This window comes from Bombus flavifrons, chromosome 10 (assembly GCF_040668555.2).
Source record: "Bombus flavifrons isolate JBK064 chromosome 10, iyBomFlav1_principal, whole genome shotgun sequence".
Lineage (NCBI taxonomy): Eukaryota > Metazoa > Arthropoda > Insecta > Hymenoptera > Apidae > Bombus > Bombus flavifrons.
Genome location: NC_138451.1, coordinates 13,965,437 through 13,979,785, shown reverse-complemented (window position 1 = coordinate 13,979,785; position 14,349 = coordinate 13,965,437). Strand labels below are relative to the sequence as shown.

Genomic DNA, 14,349 nt, shown 5'->3' with positions numbered 1-14,349 from the left:
AACTTGTACCACCTCATACAGACTGCCAAACTTTTAACGCACCTGGATCCAGGTTTCGATAGATCTCCCCTTCTCTTTTTCCCTAAAGCCCACCCTTGAAGCATGTGGCGTCTGTTAATTTTTTTCTCCCCTTTGAAACGTTCTCTACCTTTCTACCCTGGTGCGCTTTTTCGACGTTCAATCGGTCGGTCACCGGCTGAAGCTCAATCGTAATCGATGCTTTCCACTTCTGCCTTCTGGCTTTTGAGATAAAACGCAGTATTCTCGATGCTCGAGCTTGGTCTTTCAACAGGTTAATGTATTCGTTCAGAATAAATGGCTAATCAGCCGCTTTCTCTCTGAACAGAAATAGAATAATCAAGATCCGTTCTCGCCCGTTTATTTTCATTGAAACTCGAGATTATGAAATGCGTATTAGGACGAAACAAAGGGAAATCCATGTATACCGATGCTGCATTATTTACGGAAGAAGAAAATATGAAACGGCCGTAGGCCGTTGTAGGTATTTGCTTTCCTGAAACGTCGCCAAGTTCGACGAAAAGTAACACGAATGGGATAAGTCAATGAACACTGTATCCCGAGAAACGTTGAAAAAAATAAGCACTCGCGATTTGTCGATATGAAAGGAGATGATAAAGTGCTCGTTAAAAAACGGGAACTAAAGGAATAATGAGGAAGGAGAGAGAGATTCGAATGAAGAGTGTGATAAAGCGAAGAAGACGGGAATCGGGAAAAGCGGGGTAGCACGAAGGACATCGAAGAGTCATAGACCGAAGGAATGGTAGAACGAGTACCCTGGAACGAGTTACGGAGGGTCGCTAATCGCGGACTCGGGTACCGGGAAACGCGGTAAAAGGATCTCTCGTGAGTTAGCGACGAGGGTTGCCTCGAGTCCACGCGCACATTCACCATAGCCCGTGGCTTCTTTACAAGCGTACACGGTATATGAATAATATCTGCCTCGGATATACGTATCGTGATAATATCGTTCGTGATCAGATTTTACAGTATCCTCGGGAGACTGGTACTTCTGGTTATACGGAATCGATATCACCCTTGAGAACGTTAAAATCTACTTCCTTTGCATCGATATATCTGTATTAGCATTTACCACACTGTCGCGCCACATCGATACAGTTTGGCAGTTCGTACACGTATTCGAACGCGATTTTTCGAACGCCGGAACGATCTATCACGGAAAGTATCAATTTTCGGAAAGTATCAATTTTTCAGTTCCCCGGAGCTTTTGAAAAATTCAATAATTATCCTGGGAATCGCATCCTATACGGAACATAATTTTCAGCGCAATTTGACCACCAACCGAGGATTTATGGTAGACGTATATGTGTGACAAATGGGTGGAAAAAAAGTCATGATGTTGGTGCTATACTTTCAAACTCGACACCGCGATTCAAACTGCAATTTTTCTGAAATATTGCCTGCAAAAACGTAAAGCAACGCTATGCGCAAATATCTCTATCAGTTACAAGGCTATGATGGATCGTACGTGTCGAGAAGATATCTCCAACTATCCCTTTTCGAACCATCAACTAAAAGGAAAAAATGAAAAGAAATAAAACGGAAGAAAAAACTCGTATCGAAAAGAATCTCAATGCTTGGGTTTTTAGGCTTCGCCCGAACAAATGGTTTAGACGCGAATACCAGTTATTAGGACGAATGCGTATGACATAGCCGAGTGGATCCCGATGAAGATTCGTGAGACGAAAAGGGTCTGGAAGGGTCAGATAGAGGGCTTAGTCGTTGCACCCGCAACTCGACAGGCGAGCCGTGCTTGATAGGGGATGAGTGGACGTCTCATAGTTAGTGGAGGATCATCCGTAATTTATGGGAGATCGATCGACTTCGCATTGAGCTGCCACCCAGTGACGTAATCGATCGTGTACGATTACGTCACAGGATTCTCTATCCAGTTAGTGCGAGCAAGTAAGTAGTAGTCGAGGCGTCGTGTATTTCGAACGTTTGTCCTCCAATGACACGAAAAAATATCACGAAACCTGTGTCTGCGTCGACATAAACGGATGTCTGTCAACAAGATCAGCTTTATCACGCGAAAAATATAAATATCTCTTGATTAATTAAGTTAATGTATATACCTTCCATTCTCTGTCCGCATATTCCTGGCTTATACGTATATCGATCGCTTGTCAAAACTGTTAAACTATACATCTTCGAAACATCGTTAATACCCAAATAAAGAGATCGGTCAATATTTTGGGACGATGAAGAATCGATCACTCGTTGACAGTAATTTTCATTCGCTTCGTTTTCCATTTCGTCCTCTATCGAATTAAGCGAATTAAACCAACGGTTTTAAAAAGACAAATTTATATTTCATTTAATCGGCGTTGTACTAGATCGTACGAGAGCTATAACCAAGATTATTACATGGAGGAAAGGTGATGAAACATATTCTGTCATATTTCACGGTTGCAAATTGTCTGTCATCCCCCAAGGGGATTGATCGCTTAATCCATAACGCCCCAGATCTCTTACTTTCCATATCAACATTTAAGTTTCCAAGTCCTTTTTAGGTCTCATCTTCTCGAGATGAAGTTCCCCGAAGTCATCAAAAAGCAACGCGGCCTGGTTCGTTCAAGTTTTCCTTACCAACTTTCACTTTGGTCCCTTTCTCTGCCTATTCCCATCTTCTCTCCTATCGCTAAGTAAATATTTTGTCAACAGTTTCGAAAGATGTTGCGTCTCATTGATATTTCCGTTGATAAAGTCAATTTGCACTGTTACAGGGAAAGAAGTAATTTTCGAACGCGAAAATAATATTCCAGTTCTTTTGCATCGCGCGATTAAAGAACGAATAACGAACGGAAGGGTGAATAAATGAATACGATGAAGATTTCAGCTCGCGATAACGCGTTAATTATACCGAGGCGAACGCTCAAAATTGATACTAGGTACGTACACGTTTTTCCTCTATCGTTTACCAATTCTACGGATTGCCCTATTATAATTGGTCGAAACATTCACTAAACGTAGGATTAAATCGACGAGTTGTCAGCATGCGAAACAGAGAAGGATTTCGCGCTAAATTTTAGGGTTTACAATCCTGCGACAAACAAAAAATCACATTGGAAGTAGTTCCGTTGGCGCGATACGATTCGATATGTATCACGTTGATAGACAGATCTTTCGCGCGATATACTTGAACGAGATCGTGCTTCGTTAAAGCCAGTTTCGTCTTCGTGGATCGTTCGTCGTGGCATAGGCCGCACGCTTCATCTACGGCCGAATTGGCGCAGAAGCGGCATAGCACGGCCGCTATCCAAATCCGCCATTATCGGAGCTCTTGCCGCCTCAGTAGGTATCTACTCGTGAAATCGTCGATGGAGGAAAAAAGACGAGGAAGAAGGGCAGAGAAACAGAAGAGAAGGAAGACTGGCTGCTGAACAGCAGAGGACGAAGGAAAACGAAGAAGCTGTGGGAGAGAAAGACAGGCGTAGAACGTCCGTAACGTCGGAAGAGCCGGGAGCAATTTCCGGTGGCTTTTGTGCGCCCTTTAAAAACGCGAGCTACGGGAGATGCCAAGAGGGCGGAGAAAAAGGGTAGCGAGGAGAAGTCGGTAGAGAGTTTTGCGAATGTACGTACGAGTGGTCCTTCTGGACCAACAAATCCCGGGGCAAGAGGGGGGGCGGGAGTCGAGAGGTTAACTGCAGGTCCTTTCGCGTTCTTCCTCTCCATTCGCGTGCTTTATATTTCCCTTTTCCTTCGTTGCGTTCTGATCCGAGTTTATCTCCTTATACGGTTCCCAGTTCACGGGAAAACGTATCTCCCAGCGGAATCACACCGATAACGAGGGAAATTTCAATGACCTTCGGTAAAACGAATAACTTCGCTTCGAGATAACACGTCGCCTCACCGACCAATCTTTCTCATTCTTTCATTTCTTACAAGTGATAGCAGCGGAGGAGTATAAATTAGAAAATAGCATTAATTCGTATATTCTATTTTAATGCTCATAGTGCTGTCGCGATACGATCCTTACGAGTTTACCCGAAATCTATCTACTCAAGTTGCAGGAACCGTATAACGAATATCCATCTATCAATTTGTTCACTAAATGAATATTTGGTTCTATAGAATGGAAAAGTTACGTCCAACGTTTCTTTCTGCGACGTTGCTTATCTGTTGATAGCTTTAGTCTCTGATGTCATAATGCCGTCGATACGATTTCTCTTTTGGGTCCTATCGGCGAGGGAAAAAAATTATTTCCCCGATATTTTTTGTTCCATTTGGAATACACGCATATTGATACGTGCATATTCTATTAAATGGTGTAAAAGAAACATTGTTTTCAAGATAGGTAAATCTCTTTAAAAACGTAATATCGCGTCACGACAGAAATATTTGTATCCTAAATGTTTGAAATTTCCTATTCTTTCGTTAGATTACTTCTACGTTCTTCGATGTTTTGCAAACAAAATCTCAATATTTCTAAAATTCTTGCGATCCAAGTTGAGTTACGTTGATAACACTTTGCCACCAGAACGAACGAACGTGAAAACTGTACTTTGTTCGTTTGAAGCTTTATTGACACCAAGTCATTGATTCGAAAGCAATAATGCAGTAAGCAATTCTATTGCTTTCGAAGTACGTTAAACCGTATTTTCGCGGTGAAGCAATCTATCGTAGAGATTCTGATTGTCATCTCGCTTTCTGCGAGACGTTCTCGCTTTCAAAGAAAGTTAATAAATTACCAAAAAGATGGAGTATGGCCATACCTAACGTGATACGAACTATTGTACATCAGTTCACAAAGAAAACGAACATGTCGTGATATAGTTCTAAGGATAGCAAAACCGACGAAACATTCCGACAAACCTAACGGATGAAGGATAACTGAAATCGAAATGGTTATTTTAATTGTTAAAGATGAAGAAAATAGTCGAAACAATGTCTTCGGCTAAGAAAGTTGTTCGCATCGGAGGCCGTCGTGATCCGTGCTAATAGATATCATTTCATCTCATCTCACGAAGAAGACCTAAGCCACGAGGAACGTTTTCCTATTACGGCTTCGGTCGGAGTCTCCCTTTTGCGCGTACGACATGCACGTATATATATATATATATATATGTACACGTGGTATGTGTGTTTGTGTATAGAGACACACATACATAGCTGTATACCTCCTTTCCAGGGATAGAATCCCGACCCTTAGTACCTTCGAAAGCCTTCGCTTGCCTGGCCGTGTCCCGGTTTTCTTTCTTTTTCGGGGACACCAACATGGGGTCCTAGAAAGCGCCCGCGCGCTTCTTTGATTGGCCAAATACTATGGGGTTTCATCGATATAAGACGAGATAGACAGAGACGATCGAAAGAAGAAGGACGGTGGAATCGAAAGGCTCAGTTAGGAAGGAAGACAGAGGGTGAATTACAAGGACAGAAACAGTAGAAGCAGCAAAAGGGAAAAGAGGCGGGGGGAGATTGGTGGCGAGGTGGTTGGACGAGCGGATAGCAAGGGATTTCTAGCAGAATAAGAGAGACAGACGGAAAACGAGAAGGAGGAAGAGACGGCAGGAGGTAGAAAAGAGAGAGAGAGAGTGAGAGGGAGAGAGAGGGGGAGAGAGAGAGGGAGAGAGAGGGAGAAGGACATATATCGGCTGCTACGAGGGTGCGTGAGCTTTCTCTCAGAGGGTGCGTAGAGTCAAAGAGGGGGACATCGGAAGGAGAAAGGGCCGACAGGGTCGCAGAGGGGCGATGGGCGAGAGGCTAGAAGGGAATAGGAGGGTGGGAGAGAAAAGGAAGAAGGGGGATAGCGGCCGGGAGGGTGGGTAGTGGGGGATGAAAGGGAGAAAACTAGAGGGTGCGTGTAGGCCTGGGGAATCAGTCGCGGACGAGCTGCGTTCGGGGTTTTATCTGTAGCGCTCTGTCCTTCCCGTCTCCTTCGCACTCTCGTCGCGCGTTCTGTCCCTCTCTTTCTATCCCGAAAGGACGCTCCACCACGTACGTACATAGACGCACACGTCTACACACACATATTCCCCGGACATTCGCGCGAAAAGCCCGCGCACTTTATTCGTATACGTGTTCGCGGAATATCGTGGCGAAAACGTGCACGAAAAAACAAGAAAAGAGAAAGAAGGTGGAAAACGGACGGAGACAGGCTGCCAACCCGGTTCTCCTTTCATGCAGTGGAAAATCGCGGGCGGAAACACGTGCAATATAAAACGACGCTTCGGAGATTCTCGGAGGCGCGCGGATGCGCGACGAATTAAATACGTTCGTGTCGTCCTGCGCCGTGATCGTTGCGTCGCATCGCATTGTACTCGCGTGTCGTCGCACACGACAGTGAACTACGCTTTTATTCGATAGATCTCACTAATTTTTCGGTGATATCGCGGGCTTGAGGTGTACTTCATCTCGAGATATCGCCTAGTTTGTTTTCGTTCTTCTTTGCGAGATTGTTTACGCGCGAGCCGAAACTGTCACCAATGGTTCATATAGTGGAAGTTGTATCGTCGCGTCGGAACGACTTACAAATGGTGAGTGAGAATCTTATTCGTGCAAATTAATGCAAATTATACCAATGTATCTGGGATTGAATTAATCAGATCGATTATTTTCTACGAACGAACGAGTCCGTTGAGATTCTTGAAGATTAAAGCGATCGCGCGTTCGCCCTTGGCGATAATTCGACGAAGGTGCACCGTGTTATTGAATGAAATCGGAAAATACTTGGAATATTGTGTTTTCCTAAACGCATCGAGAATCTAGTCACGAAATCGTTGGCACAACGTACCAAGCTAACGCAGAAAGTGCGTAACACGGTTGTAAAAACGAGGTGCCGATTCCGGCTATATAGACGTTCCGATAGACGGGTACGAAAATACATGGATCTACGCGAGTTTACGAGCGACCGCGAATTTTCATGCACCGGCCCTCTTTATATCGGTCGCTCGCTCGTTCGCTCACGCATCGAACTCGTAAAAGATTTTCGTGCGTCTGTTTACGCGCGGTTATTTCTGGCGGCATATGCGCAACCGTTACGTTATATGTACCCATATGTTGTACAGGCTGTACGCGGAACGTTTACAATAGTACCTCCTCGCCCCGCTTTTGCATACGTACTGAGCTCGAATGCACGTGTACACGTGTGCACGCATACGTGTCGAAGGGCATTAGGCGCGCGTACGTGTGAGCGCACGCGAAGAAACGCAGCTGCTCGATAGCGGGCGTGTCTACGTTCCGGTCTGCGCTTCAACGTGTTTCACGAATCCCGCGAGTCTTTATCAACCGGCAGATAACGGGGTTAAATCCAACTTCGATCGATCCTATACCTATTACGAAGGGATTTTCAACTCTTCCTTTTTTCGACTTTTATCAAGTGGAACGCGATAAAATGAATTGTTTCCTCCGTTAACTTGAAACTTCCGGCGCTCCTGCCGGATGTGCCAAACGATTTCTCGATGTTTTAATCAAGGTATTGGTTTCTCCGTGTAATTTCGTTCCCCTTCGTGTTCTCGGCTATTTCACACGGTAAAATGTACTCCCTACATTTTAACTATTGCATCGAGGGCAACGCGTAGTAATACGCACGTATAAACGAACGAACGAACGTCGACGTTTGAAGCGGAACTTTTCTATAATTTACTAACCTGTGTTTCAACCATTTGAGAACCTATATCGAAAAAGATTCAACGTTTTAACTTGCAGAAGCAAAGAAATTTCTATCTATCGCTGTGTTATCAATTTTGTATGAAAATATGGATTTTTTATAAACACCGTCATATTTCACCGAATATGAACACATCTCGATGAAATCTATGACTCAATTTCGAAATTCAATTACGGTCTATAAATAGAAAACACGATAAATAATCGTTGGGAAGATTTTGCATAGTCTATCGATGTTGCGGAGCGCAGAGGAGGATATGCCGTTTTCACGTAATATGCGACCTAGTTGCCGAGCGAAATTTATTATCTCGGATAAACGATGTACCTTCGATCGGTGGCTTCGCGTCCATTTACCTGTCTTCCTGTCGATCGGAGCTTCCTTCGCGTTGACGTTGCCCATCCTATATGTATGGTGTGCGTTTGTGTATCGGAAACGTTGAACAGAACACATGACGGGTTCTCACGAGAAGGCGGATCGGTGTTGATGCAGAGACGTACATCAATTAATGCAGCAGCACACGTGAATGTGCCAGCGCATAACGCCGTGGTAATGTAGCTCGCCACATGGCTCCGCTGCTTTGCTTGGCTCATCAATCCTAAAACCAGACCACCCGTTCTCCAACTTACCCATCGTGCCGGGCTCGAATGCGACGTGTACCACAATATAGATCGATATTTATTAAATATTTCGGGAACCACGCGTCACAACGTTAATTCTTAACGCGATCGATTATTTCTAACGTGTATATTAGTTTTCTTCGAAAAAATTTTAGCGAAAAGTTTAACGCTACCACACGCCAAACCATCGATTCTATAATTTTCCCGTACAATCGTATACGTAAACGACACGCGTGTTATTTTGTTGTGCATTATTTAAAGCTGCTAATCTATGTGACTTTGTTCCACGAATCGATGGATCAGTTACGTTTCACCGCATAATTAGATGATATGGTAGCGCGAGGTCCGCAAATGTAAGCCGCGAACCGCATACATGAAAACGGGCCCATGTCAAAAGCAGCGTTAAACGTTTGTGAAAGTCGTGTCGGTGGTTTTCGACCGTCTGTCTGACAGAACACCAGCAACAATACCGCGATCGACGTAGACGTCGATCGGTGTCGTCGCCGTCGGCATCACGAAACAGAGGCACGAATAACGTTTGACATTTAATGCGCACCCAGGCATTGGCTTAGATTAGAATCGGTGAACGGTGATTGGCCTGGGGACGCGAAAGCTCACTCGACTCGAATGCTCTTTCGGCGGGGCTGTAGCCGGCGTTCAAATATTTGTAGAGTGTTAGGGAAAAAAGTGATCGGGAGTGGGTGGGGGTAGGCGAATAAAAAAAAGGAGTGAGAAATTGGATAGGCAGGCGACCGGGTGTTTCGTGCCGAAGAGGCGTGGTTGCGTAAAAAATTCGATGTCGAAACAGTGTATCATATTCTCTCGTGAACATAGCGGAGTTACTCGTTACACGACCAACAATAAGAAATATATACACAAAGACTTTATCCTTCGTGAAGCATAAGTGCCCACACTTTTTGGCTAAGATGGGAAGACGCGATAACGTATTTTTTGGTTGGTTCGTGTATCTAGGAAACGGTTGAACGATTAGCCGACGTTTTAATTTTTTACTTGTATCACTGACCGACTTTTCGCGCAGGTATAATGCCACCTGCAATTACGAAGCTGCCAACGCTACAAATATGAAATATTGTTTATGTCAATTATAAATTTCATCGTTACGAATATAGAAAAAGAACGACAAGGAATAATTAAACAGAGCGCTTAATATTGACGTAATAATGAAACAGAGAAATTATATCCGGCAATTATTGCATTCTTATTAATTACAGGAATACCGATGTGGCGAAATACACATTATAATTTTAAAATAGCGTCGTGCATTGGAAGTATTATCGCGCGAGCGAACATTTGCACTTTGAACGATTCGAAAATATACGGACAGGAAGAAACTAGATCGAAGTTAAAATTAGAATTCCTTTAAACGAAGAACGACACAAACGATGGGCTGGGTGAAAAAATAATTTCCCCGATAAACCGTGTTACCGTCGGTAACGTTAAATCAGGCTAACGCGTGCATTTTTTTGACCATATATTTTCCGACGCCCTCAGCTATACTCGCGTATAGCTAGCGTTCGTTACACAACGTTACGTTCAATCGTGGCGTACTTCGCGCTTGACAATAAAACGTGAATCCTATTTATAATCACGATGAAAACACGCAAGCAAGCTAGCGTACAGGTAGACAGCCAGGCAATGTTCGAACGCGCTTTGGACGCAGGTGCGTGTTTATTCATACCACGTTGCGTCGTAACCCAGGTTTCAATATGAGTTATCACTGGGCCGAAGTCACATTGTTTGTCAGCATCAAAAAAAAAGTGACGCTGATAACTCGCTAACCGTGCGATATGACGGGCAAATTCATTTGGCAATTGTACGCAATACTGTCACCGTTGAAACAATAGGAGAGTTTTCTCTCTCTCTCTCTCTCTCTCTCTCTCTCTCTCTCTCTCTTTCACACGGGCGATGATTTTCATGATCGTTCTCATAGATACGTTCCATTATTGATCGCGTGCAGAAATAGCAACGATTGGTTCTTTAAAAAGAGAACAAAATCGTAGCGTGCGCTCGTCGAAATTCGATAGCTTAAATGATTCGATTCGTTTTGGAATTTCAATTAATTCACCAATTAGCTCGGCTAGAATCCGTTTAGACGTAATATGCTAGAAGGTAATTCGAACCGCTACGCTCCTCTGTGGCATCCGACGTGAACAGAGAAGAGCATTTGCTTTTGGAGCAGTCGACAAATTAGCTGTATTAGCGGTACAGGCGCGGGTACAGATTTCGCGGAGCACGGTTTCCGGTTGGATACGCGTGCGGCAAATTATTGAAGTTAACTCGAACCCAGCGATGCCTCTGCCGCCGCGCCCGCTGATTTCTCAACTTAAGAGTGCCGATAAACAGGTTTTATCATACCGCCTCTTCCAGATCATACTCCCGACTTTGACTCGTACTCGCGCAACTTTTATCATTTTCTTATGGTTCGTGCCTCGATATTTTTCTCAACTTCGGATATTGTCTATTTTATAAAGGAAAAAGAAGAAATATATACTAAGCACCGAAATACTAGAATATTATTATTTATGCGTATACTATGTTCTCTTCCTATTTTGTCTTGTTTCGGTTTTCCTTATTTTAAATTCATTCTATTCCTCCAGGGAGGGCTAATGAATTAGCGATTGAACGTAAAATAAGCTTGATGAAGAAAGAAAGAAAAAATGAACAAAATCGGAGTACTACAGGATGTAATTATACGTGGAGAGCTCACAATGGAAAGAAGAATACATCAATCATAAATTGGGGTGAGCAGACTGTAAGGTATCCTGATATCTGGCTTGTTACACGGTCACGACGGCATTAACTTGCCGAAGGGTAATCAAGTAATGAATACATCGCCGGCGAAGACCGTACGTATATAAATCATGCTGGAGAGGATGCCAGGGGCTACAGAGTGAGCCCTTATCTCCAATCAGTACATTGATTGCACGCAGCCAGGTCAAATACCGGGCTTCGCTCGACGGCTCGGCTCAGACACGATAGCTTATTCAATTTCCGAAGCGGCATTCACCATTCAATTCGGCAGTTATCAGCCTCCACCTATCCTCTATCTGGATTTTGCGTGGCTTTCTAGGAATCGTACTTCCCATAAGAGAAAAGAATTGGGTTATTCGAGACGAAGGATCGAGAGGGGCGAACGAGAGAGAGAGAGAGAGAGAGAGAGGAGTATAGATATGGTTAATTTAATGCGTGCCATCAAAGTTTTGTCTCGCGACGCTGGAAGAGAGACAAAATACAATGTACACGATTGATCGTACTGTATACCAATTTTATTATCGTCGGCAACTTCTATGAAACGATCATCGTTTCGTTCTTATGCGTTATTCTACGAAATGGAATTAAATAGATACGATTACGCGATATATTTCCTAAAGCATATGGCTATTACTCAGCATCTATCCGGTAGAAGCAAGACGCGCTTCCCACAGTGTACGTAGATAATCGAGCTTAATTAATTGCTCGTGATGCGCGCTCTGGGCTGAGCAAACACATTTACTTATTACCATCCATCTTGAGTGGTGCCTCTCAAGGGAATCGATTTTCTAAGTGCACATGGCCGACGATGACACGAATTGTCGAAGAGTCGGCACGTGATCGCAACAAAATCGTTAAATAAAGGTGTGGTCCGTGTTACTCCCCTGTTTTAGCGGGGCTGCATTCTCAACCTTGGAAAGTATTTTTAGGTACCATATAAATTTCATGAGTCGTTATCTTTCCATTTGCTCGCAGTATTTCGCAACTTTCTATTGCGTCTACGTATCACGAACCCAGGAAAACTGACGGCACGTCATGATGAAGAAGAAGTTTGTCGTCGTCGCATTATAATATCTATCCTGAAAAAACCGGAGTCCTAAAAATATTCCTCGCGATCGTAGTTTTTCGTAAACGACCATGTTTTTAAGCTTTAAACTTAGTAGAATTCTTGCTAATTCCGTATGCATCCCGTGAACAACCTTTTGCGCTTCGAGTGACAGATACATTTTCTTTAACGCTCTACCGCCCATAATCAGCCGAATAAATGAAATCGGTTAACGATGTAAATGAACGTCACATCCGCGCTAATCGATCGATTATCGAGATACGGCGTTTCTAGTGATTATATCCCAGTGTACAACGTTGACTACGTAAAACCGCGATAAAATTGGTAAAACGATGATGAAACATACATTACTATAAAGCTACGCGAACTTTGCGAGGATGAATCGCGACGCTGACCTTTAAAAATATAACAGCAAGGAACGATTTATCACACTCCTAACCGTATCGATATCTTCAAAGTCAGTGAACTCGACGAAATTATCGACTGACATCCATTTTGTACGCTAATCAACTACGGGAGAGGGTGTGGTGACTATTTGGCCATGAAGCCACCGTTAACGAGCACTAGTTAATACTCGTCTACGTTAATCGCCACGTCCATACCACAATACGGACCGTAGAAGTCTCGCTTGGTGATCGTTATTGACTGGTACAGATCCCTTGGGTCGTAAGTGACATTTACACGATGCATACAGCGTTAAACTTCCCTGGAGAGCCGGGAGAGGGGCAAAACGTCGTATCTCAGTTCTAGTATCTATACGGACAGAGGGTTCCCCTGACAACGAGACAACAACAAACGCCTAATAGCCAGTGCTGGACTCAAAGTTTAATTTCCTGACTACAGGACAGTGTTTAAAGTGACCTGCAGACCTTCGTCCTCGCCTCCTTACTCATTGTTCTCCCTCATTATCCGTGAAACTACGCGTCTTCCTGTTTCTGTTCCTTTCCATACCTTCCTCTCTCACTTTCACGGATTTTCCTGTTTATTTAAACTTTACCTACCGAGACCACGTTTCGTGCCCTCGGCCGCCGACCAACCTAGAAACGGACACAGTGTGTAATAACTTCCACGGGGTATTAAACAATAAGCAATGATGACTACCTTCTCTTGAGACGTATCTCATGCTATGTAGTTACATTACAATTTAATCGATCCCTCGACGGTGATCAGAGTTACGAGCTTGTGCGACGGGAGCAATTTATTCCCCATTAGTGAAAATCAGATTGTCAGACGTCCAATGTATGTTAAACCTTGCTTAAATGCTTCGTTACGCTTAGAAGGAACGAATTAGATGGTACATTTATGCATAATACACCGATATATCGTCATGGCAGGTAATCCGAGTAAAACAAAATAAGTAACTCGAAGATAATTATGCCATAAATCGTTGTTTCGATCTAAAAGTACTTAAAGTGTTGCTCGTAATGCAAGAATATGGTCCTACCGTCGTATCTACTTTTATTTTTAACCTACAGTTTCTTTAATTAAAAGGAAAACATTTTCTCTCTACGTGTATGATTCGATAATATTAGAAAGGTTGACGCGAGGATACACGCTAATAAAATAGAATTTAATTGAAAGACCGAGGAACAACGTACTACGTAACGGGCTTTGAACCCGGAAATCTTCGTTGCGCTTGGCGGGTATAGCGTTTGAACGAGATCCACGTGGTCGTGGCACTGACCCCTGCGAAGCAACCCCTCGTGGTATCTGACATGCATACAGCTTGGGGAAAAAGTTTCGGGGTTGCCACGTATATTTCTACCCCAGTGGGTTCTCTCCCCGCTATTCTTGCTGGAGATGGTGCATAATGAAAAAAAACATCGAGTCAGAAGACAGATGGTCGCGATGCTCGGTCATATTATGCCCACGTTAAGAAACAGATTCTCGAGCTTGCGATGAAATTTATCGTCCACAGTTGCATGGAATGTTGCTTTTCATGCCGCTAGCTTTAAAAAAGATACATATCCCTCTTTTATCAAACCGTATATCGAAGTTTCTCAATAAAGAGTTCACACACATTTTTATCAACTCGTAACTAGGACTAAAAGAATTAACGGAAGTACATAGAATCGAGCACCTAATCGTTTAAACGTCGAATGATCTACTTCAAATCTGCATTCCTGAAGAAAAATATAAAGAGGCGGAAAAACAAAATTCTCGTGAACAGTTTCAGGGTAACACACCCCTGGAAGGACCACGGAAGGTTTCAAAGTGACAAAAAGGAGGATCCTGAGACCAAAACA

At 43.5% G+C, this 14,349-nt stretch overlaps 1 protein-coding gene across 14 annotated transcripts in view; it reads left to right on the top strand.

Moving 5' to 3' along the window:
* Nucleotides 1-14,349, top strand: part of bru3 (CUGBP Elav-like family member bruno 3) — a 561,536-nt gene that overhangs the window by 465,376 nt on the left and 81,811 nt on the right. For 9 of the 14 annotated variants that reach the window (XM_069122364.1, XM_069122351.1, XM_069122353.1 and 6 more), the window contains exon 1: nucleotides 5,873-6,515. The exons of the other annotated variants lie outside the window; for them this stretch is intronic. In XM_069122364.1, coding sequence (XP_068978465.1) covers nucleotides 6,465-6,515 — 51 coding nt within the window. In that variant the 5' untranslated portion in view covers nucleotides 5,873-6,464. Of the gene's footprint in view, nucleotides 1-5,872; nucleotides 6,516-14,349 lie in introns of those variants that run through there. 14 annotated transcript variants of the gene reach the window in all.